The sequence below is a fragment of the Arvicanthis niloticus genome, chromosome 16, assembly GCF_011762505.2.
Source record: "Arvicanthis niloticus isolate mArvNil1 chromosome 16, mArvNil1.pat.X, whole genome shotgun sequence".
NCBI lineage: Eukaryota > Metazoa > Chordata > Mammalia > Rodentia > Muridae > Arvicanthis > Arvicanthis niloticus.
Genome location: NC_047673.1, coordinates 62,983,015 through 62,991,937, shown reverse-complemented (window position 1 = coordinate 62,991,937; position 8,923 = coordinate 62,983,015). Strand labels below are relative to the sequence as shown.

Below are 8,923 nucleotides of genomic sequence, written 5' to 3'. Positions count from 1 at the left end.
AAAAGCATTTCCTGCAATGAATAAAGTTGCTTTTGACTTCAGGGGTCCTTTCCTTATTATTTGTGTACCCATGGCCCCAACACTCTCCCTCATTTTGTGTGGTCTTCCCTTTTCTCTCTTTCCCCTCTTCTCTCCCTTCCATTGGTAACTTCCCTAGCCTTTTTCCTTGGGCCAGAAAACTTGCCTGCCCAAGAGCAGATTCCCAGGCTGGAGAAGATAGCTCAGTTGTTAAGAACACTGACTCCTCTTCCAGAGGTCCTGAGTTCAATTCCCAGTAACTACATGGTAGCTCACAACCATCTGTCTAAACACCACCTCCACAGTTACCTTGCCAGGTATGGTCCTCCCCACAGTTACCTGGCAACAGCCAGGGGGGAAGAGATGCCTCTGCATGGGCCCACTGAGACATCCCCTTCCCCCATACCTCTCCACACACCCACAGAACATACTCTCTTTATCTCTTTATACCCTCTTCTGATGTGTATGAAGACAACTACAGATATTCACATACAAAAACTAAATAAATAGTTTTTTTCTTTAAAAAAAGAGTAGTTTTCCAATAAACCTGCATATGTATATGTATGTATGTATGTATGTATGTATGTATGTATGTATGTATGTACCTGGCTTGAATTGTCTCATTTAACTAGTGGAGAAATAACGTATCACTTAGAATTTCTTGTCTAGACTTCCTCAGAAACCCTTATTGCCAGAAAATTTCTCCTTCAATTTAACCAGATCCCTCAATCTTTCATCTCCTGTGTCCTGTTCTGTTCTCAGTGACGATGGAGATATCTGTGGTGGGCCTTTGAGTTCTTTATGAAAACACTTCATGTCTTTTGACACCCGTATATGTGCCTCCTCAGGAAGATGTTGAGTCATCCTGCATCCCTGTTTTCCTCCTGGGTCATCCTGCATCCCTGTTTTCCTCCTGGGTCATCCTGCACCCCCGTTTTCCTCCTGGGTCATCACGCATCCCCGTTTTCCTCCTGGGTCATCACGCATCCCATTTTTCTCTTAGTAAATCCTGCCACACTTATTTTCCCAGTGGTTGAATCCATTTCTGAGTCTGTAGCTCTGCAGCAAATCACATCAGAGAGCACATGGTGGTGTCTGTTACCTCATGGCTGCTGGGAAGCAGAGAGAGATGGGGAGAGCCCAGATCATACACTCTCGATGGCTGCATCCTCTCGATTAAGCTCAGCGTCCTAAACTAGACCCAAGGTCAAACCTTTAATACATGGGTTTTAAGAGACTATTCTAGAGCCAGACTATACAAGGAAAGACTTCATCAGGCTACTGGAAGGGTGAAAACTGAGTGGCTAGTGGCTTCAGGATTACTCTGTCACTCGGAGAGGCTTTCAAGAGGAGATACACCATGGCTATCCTGGTTCCCTGGCATGAGCTTTGTGAGGCCAGAGAAAATGCTTATTAGTGATTTACCTGACTCTTTCATACTTTGTGTTGAATAAAGTCAACTTATATATTATTTTTATGTTTTTAAATTTATTTTTAATATTTATTTAACTTAAATTTATTTATATATTTATTAAGTGTTATATATTAAATATGTTATATGTTTAATATATAATATTATATATATATGACAAAAGAGGAAATGCCAATGTGAGCTTACCAAATTTCTTCCCCACTTTCTGTTATGAAATATAATGCAGCACGCAGGCGGATTACCTTTGACCGGCTGGAGCCAAGGTATACCCCTGAGAAATTACAGCATGCAACAGATCTAGTGTAAAAAGGGTTTATTGGGGGAGGAGAATGAGGAGCTGGGGAAGAGGCAGAGGCATAGAGAGAGCCATGAGAGAGGGCATGCACAGGGAATAGAGAGAGAGAATAGGGAGGCGGGAAGAGAGAGGGAGGGTGAGGGAGAGAGACATCAGGGATGCCTGGAGACTTTTTACATCCTCACACCTGGCTACTTGGAGGTTGCAGATGTAGAATTCCCCTCGCAGCTACCACTTCCTCAAGTCTTAACACCTCTTAAATCAGAAGGGCCACTACTCACCCTCAGGTCAGAAGGACTAGTTTTTCTTTCCCCAGCTTCAGCTCTGCCTACTATCTGGCCTGCTCTGCCTCACGAAAGGCACCATGCTGCTCTGGATGATGCTACTGCTCTGTGGTGAGTTAAGGGGCTCTGGTGCCCCTTCCCGTAAGTGGTCTTTAGGAGGCTGGTCCTAGCCTTTCCTCTCCAGACTCACAGAGAATTAGCTTGAGAAGAGTGTGTGCACACTGGCAAGCTGAGGGGATCTGGCATGGGGTGGAAGTGTTCCCACATCCTTTGCCAAGGTTCTTAGCAAAGCAGGCCCTCAGTTAATCAAAAATAAACTAGAGAAATGGACTCTGATGTCCCATTGTTTCTCATAGTCACTGTTATCCTATGAAATAATTTTTAGACTATCCTAAGGAAAGGCATCCCCTTCAAGCATTGGGGGAAGAGCAGAGGCAGAGGTGCAAGGTCTGCTCGTTTTGTTTGGCAACAAGGAGACTTGGGAGGCTTCATTCTTAGGAAGCCTTAGAATTCTCTGAGTACCATTTATTGACCACCAGAGTTCTCCCTTGGTCAAGAGTCCTGCACACTGGCTATCCAAAACCCTTCTCAGGCTCGTTCTCCTCTTCTGCATTGTCTCTCTGAAGGTAATAGGATGAGCTTTGCCGTCTTACTGGTCCCTGGAGCTGGTTTGAAGTCAGTAATCCATGTCTCTCTCTGCGCCATTTCTCCAGCCACATTGGCCAGTCATGTTGCAACTGCTCCAGAGTAAAAGCTTGCAGTGCAGAGAGTCTCTGGTGCCCTAAATGCATCTCAGTCTCGCCTAGGTCCAATGGGTTATGACTTGTATGTATAATTTCCATTGACAATTTTCTTAGTTAGTTGACCTTTTGAGTGGAGCTGGGGTGGGGGGAAGAGAGAAAACTTTTTTTCCAGTGAACTATTTGCTTGTTTGTTTCTTTGCTGTTTGTTTGGTTGGTTTATTTCATGGAACAGACAAGCAAAATTGTTTCAAAGTGTGACTTCTTCCTGGACAGAGCTTGTGAAAACGTAAGGCTGTTGAGGAAAGCAGCTGCCCCTCTTTGGATTCTTCTCTCTTCTACATCATGGTGCCATTCTGTGCTCTAGGGACGGTCATCTTGGCAAGTGACTGACACTTGTGCTACTGCAGGGGCAAGGCTACCTGTACTAAACATAGTTCAGTAGAAGGTTCATGAGGTGGTGGGGTGAAGTTCTATAACCTCATGGAAGGAACCAACCTTGGGACTTGTCTTGATATCAAGTCCTAGACACCTCAGTTTTGAACCAGGATCTAGATAGCGAATTGCAGAGCTAGGGAGCCAGTGACCAACTTTGTGGCATTCAGTATAGTGGAGAACTAGACACAAATGGTCACACTTGATGCCTAGGGACCTCAGAAAAACAGCTTCATGCACTTAGCCCAGGAATGGACATGTGCTAACAGTCACAGTACAGTGCACATCCACCATTTCCTCTCAGATGTGGACAGGAATAAGAAGAAAAGCAGAACAAAACAACTAAACACCTGCTCTATAGCATGCTTGTCTCATCTAGCCATTAGAACTTTCTAGAGCAGTTTTTTTTTATCCCTATTAAACAATGGGGAGAAGCAAGGCTCTCAGAAACTTTCCTGGAGTAACCCAAGTAACAAGAGCAAACCAGAAATGACAACACCTATCCAATAGAGATTGAGTCTCCATTCCTCCCTCCTCATCAGACATACATGGAGAAAACATGCATGGTGTGGTCATCATAATAGGCAACAATTATCAGTTATCAGGTAAGTAGAAGGCTGGAGGTCCTCACATCAAACATGATGGGATCTGCCCCCATATTAAATGTGGAAAGTTTGAGGGACAGTCCTTAGATGACATCAAACCAGCCCCAAGGACCAGTTAGATGCCGAAGCTCACCATACTCCCTACAGAGAGACAATGTAGCAATAATGTGTTGGCAACTTAACAAATAAGACAAATTCAAACTATACTTGAAGGAACAGACTTGTCATCTCAACACCTGGGAACCAGAAACAGGAACATTTCCATGAGTCAGAGGCCAGCCTAGGCTAAATGATGAGTTCAAGGGCAGCTTGGGCTACAAAGTAAGACCTTGTCTCACAAATAAATTGGGATACTGCCAATTCTCTGAAGAGCACTAGTAATGGGTCTGCAGAGTACTGTTATTCTGGAAAGTAACAGTAATGCAATAGGATTCTATGAACGTGAGAATTCTTCTGATCACCGTCCTAGGGAAGGCCTGTCTGGAAAATTTGACCAGAGATAGTATAGATGATTATGGGGAGGTGTCCACTATAAATGTTTTCTAGTTAATTGGTTGGGGGGAGTAATTGAGGGGCTTAGTGGTTAGGTGGTTGGGTGGTAGATGGATGAGTGGCTTGGGGGCTGTGTGGTTGGTAGCTCAAAATGATATAAATACCAGTTGTTCTTGTGAAAGTCTTTCAGCTACTTAAGTTTATCACTTTGATCTCTTGCAGTTTCCATGATTAAAGCTCAAGGTGAGTCACCAGTTGGAGAGGTCTGGTGGAACAGTAAGGTACTGCTCATGAATCCTGGAGGTCAGTGGCTCTCTGGGCAAGATCTCTCTCTCTCTCTCTCTCTCTCTCTCTCTCTCTCTCTCTCTCTCTCTCTCTCTCTCTCTCGATGATTGTGGGGTAATTCATTGGAACCTGAGTTTTCCACAATAATGTACAACATGCAGAGGTCCTGAGTTTAAGACCCAGCAATCATATGGTGGCTCACAACCATCTGTAATGGAATCTGATGCCCTCTTCTGGTGTGTGTAAAGAGACTCATATAAATAAAATAAATCTTTTTTTAAAAAATGTCCAACATGTAGCCAAAGGATGCAAGGAATTTGGGAGAGCCCTGGACCAGCCCAGATACCCACTTTTCACCTCCGAGGACCACAAGCACTAAGGAGTCTTCTGGCTCTGACCTTCTGGGGTTCTCATGGGACCTGGCTTTGGAAGTCATTCCAGATTCCCTACATAAGAGCAATTGGCAAGCCCTAGGGGTGAATCAATCTCTCTCTTCTGGTATCACAGTTGTAGCCTGACCTATGCAGAAGGTGAGTCCTCAGCCCCCTGGGCTTCACTGTCTAGGACTTTCTTCTTCAGCCCTGGATTCATGTCTCCCCAGATTTGCTTCAGGACCCTGTGCTGAGCCACATCAACTCTTCAGAGCCGACAGATGTGATCCTGAAGTGTACAGCAAAGGTGAACCCCAAGAAGCCAGCTTTACAGCCCTTCTACTCTTTCTACAAGGACAACCATATTGTTCAAAACAGGAGTCACAGCCCAATATTTTTCATCCCAGAAGCCAAGGAGGAAAACTCTGGGCTTTACCACTGTATAGTGGACATATACACTGAGGTCGGAATAATTCAGAAAAAAAGTGGTTATCTGGATATCCAACTCTGGAGTAAGTGCATGAGGGAAGAGAGACACTCCTAAAGGGTCCAGATATCAGGCAACGGGCTTCCCTGGGAGTGGGTAAGGAGGCCTGGGGAGAAAGGATCCTGGAGCCTAGGCAGTCAAGCTGAGGCTCCCATCCCATTCTGTGTGCTCTCTTCTAGCTCCTGTATCCCATCCTGTGCTCACTCTGCAGCACGAAGCCACTAACCTTGCTGTAGGAGACAAGGTGGAGTTTCTCTGTGAGGCCCAGCAGGGCTCCCTTCCAATCCTTTACTCATTCTACATTGATGGAGAAATCCTAGAGAAACCCCTGGCTCCCTCTGGCTGAGCTGCCTCCCTCCTCGTCTCAGCGAAGGCGGAGTGGAGTGCCAAGAACTATTCCTGTGAAGCTAAAAACAACATCTCCAGCGACATAAGTGAGCCCAAGAAGTTCCCCTTGGTTGGTATGTTCTGTCCCACATAATCTCTTAACCTCCTGTAACTGTCAGGAGTCAGACTTCACTACTCTGTAACCTCCCACTGTACCTTCTTCACTGAACACAGACCCTAACTGGAGTGTCTGGCAGAGGGTGGGGTCCCCATGGGGAGGGGTTACATGGCCATCCAAACATGATTAGTCATCCTAGCACCTTCTGAGCCATCTCCCATTCCCACTTACAAGGCTGTTCCAAGCCACATATTTCCCCCAAAACTGTCCTTGTGTCTCTTGTACTGCTTTGGGATATATTTCTGAATAGTTATTTCCCCAGTCTCAGGTACTGCCTCAACCAAGAGCAACACGCTAATTATCTGGCTACCTGCAAGCCTGCTTGGTGGGATGGTCATTGCCAATGTGGTTCTAATTTATTTCTTCAAACCCTGTAAAAAAGATGGTTAGTAGTAACTCTTTTCAGATCCCTTACTTGCTAAATCCCTGGCATTTCCCAGCTCTTGATATCTTTGAAGTTAGCATGTAACATTATGGGTTTCCTTGTGGCATTTTCATATACATATGTTATACTTTGTGGCAGTTATTTTTAAATCATCTTTTACACATCATCTCTCTTGAGCCTTTCTTTCCTCCTTATGAGGAAGTTAATACCATCACTCTTTCCGTGGTTGAAAGAGCTAAGGACTTCTCAGATACAATGACACACTTACAAGGTTACACACTTGGTGGTAGCTGAGTTGGGACTAGAATGTAAGTCAGCAATCCTAATTCTTCCTATGTCCAACTTAAATAGAAGTAAAGGGGTCTGTATTCTCTTGGAGAAGGGAAGCCAGACGCCAGAAAGTAGGAGGAGAAAAATGCCAACACTCTGACATGAATGTCTCTCCTTCCACAAACAGACCTAAAATGCCCACCCCAAAAGACCTAGTAAGGAGGATTCCCTGCCCTTTCCTCGTCCTTTGTCCTGCCTCCCTATCTGCCTCCCTGTACTGACCTGACTTTCTTACAGGATAATCCTCTCTGCATCTCGGATGAAAGGAATGAGATTCCCACCAACAATCTGGATTCAAATACCAGGACCTGCCAAGATCCCCTTGGTCTTTACAATGATGCTCTCTCCTATGCAATGTCTATCTCCAACATACACCCATCTCCAGCCTCCAGCCTCCAGCCTCCAGCCTCCAGCCCCCAGCCCCCAGTCCCCAGCCCCCCAGCCCCTAGCCCCCAGCCTCCAGCCTCCAGCCTCCAGCACTCAGCAGTGGCTCCAAGTGGGTCACCCAGTTCCTAGCCCAGCAGGAGGAAAACCCTATGCCCTATTCCTGGCCAGGGGCTCCTGAACTGTGGGTTCTCTTCTGAGTGGGAAACCAGGCAATGGTGTGGGAATGAACAATTCCCACCTTCACACACACACACACACACACACACACACACACTCTTCCAGGCATAACATTGTACACATATCTTCTTTCGGTACAAATGGAAAAGGGTTTTTCTTCCAGATAAACAGATGACAGACAGACAGACACACTGGCAAATAGATGATAAATAATATATAGATTAGAGAATAGACAATACATAGGTGATAGATGATAGATAGATAGATAGATAGATAGATACATGGATAATAGATAACATGACAGATAAGATGCTATAGATAAGATACTAGATAACTAAATACAGATAGATATGTATGTGTGTTTGTGGATAAATGGACAGATAAATAGATTTTTATATAGAAAGAAAATATACTTGCCTTATCCTGAAAGGAAAGCACAAAGCCCTTGACTATAGGACTAACAGGCCTCTCAGAAGTTCAGCAAGACCAAGGTAAGCCGGAAAATGGGCTGCCCATACAATATCATAAAATCTTGACAAGGGGTCAGAGCCATGAAGGCAGCAAGAACTCTGCCTTCACCTGCAATTCTGAGCATGCCCAGTTCAGACCTCAGCTCACCCAAAGCTCCAGACTGCAGAGTGCCCCCCAGAAAAGCCAGTCATTGATTTCTTGCATTTAAAAAGTGGTTGTAAAATCTAGTTTGTTAAAAGAAATATGTCCATTTGTTCTGTGCTGCTCCTACCACTCATTTCCAGCACCGGGCAGTTCGGTGTTGGTTTGAAGTGTCCACACTCAGTAAACAATGCTCCTTTAGGACCTGGCCCAGCTTTACTGGTTCCTGTTCTGAATCACAGTCAGCAGAGTCTGACTTAAGAGTCTGACAGCAGACCCCACCTGCCTTGCCTATGAAAGAAACATCAATGTTATCTTCCAGGAGGTACCACAGACCTACTAACATCTTATACATACAGCTCTCCAATAACAACAGTATCGAGGTTACCTAGGTACTTAATAGAAATGCAGCTGTTCAGACCCAACCCCAGACTTTGTTAGATCAAAATCTGCATTTCAGTAAGATCCCTGGGCAATTTGCAAGTACCTTCAAGGGGCCGATCTGTTTACAAGAGACTTTATGGAGCTTCCTAGACCTTGTCCTATCCACCATCCAGTTCACGACCAGGAAACACCAAGCCCCTCTAGGCCACTTACCAGAGAGCCTGCTGAGAAGACTGACCAGCTCCAGCCAGACCATCTATAGTCAGAGGACCTCCATGGGTCAGCCAGAGTGCACTTGCAGACCCCAAACCATTATTACTCCCTCAAGAGAAAAACTACCCCCTCATATAAAAATCAAAACACAGACTTGTCAGCTCCTGAAGGAAAACTGGAGACTGCTCCAGATGCCTCCAGCCCTTCCAGCTCTTCCTGGGGAGCATAGACTGCCCCTTTCCTGAGTTGTCCACTTCCCACTCTTACTACACCAGTAACCCAGACTAGTGCCAGCCTGAATTGCTTTCAAGAAATTTGTAACAAGCACAAAAATCGCAGCAGATATTTAGAGACTTTTAAAGCAATCTGACAGTAATTGTATGTTTGTTTAATAGAATCATAAAATTAGAGTTTGTCTTTTGTAGGTATGCCTTTTTTTATTCTGTTTTTCTAGTAATTTGCTTTTATTATAGTCTACAAAAGTAC

General features: G+C 44.9%; 1 protein-coding gene across 1 annotated transcript; it reads left to right on the top strand.

Moving 5' to 3' along the window:
• Positions 1-2,109: 2,109 nt before the first annotated feature.
• Fcrl6 (Fc receptor like 6) lies at positions 2,110-6,339 on the top strand. Its single transcript, XM_034520982.1, is given in 5 exon segments — positions 2,110-2,140; positions 4,524-4,544; positions 5,188-5,469; positions 5,624-5,905; positions 6,212-6,339. Coding segments are annotated over 5 exon segments (744 nt in total).
• The last annotated feature ends 2,584 nt before the right edge of the window (positions 6,340-8,923 follow it).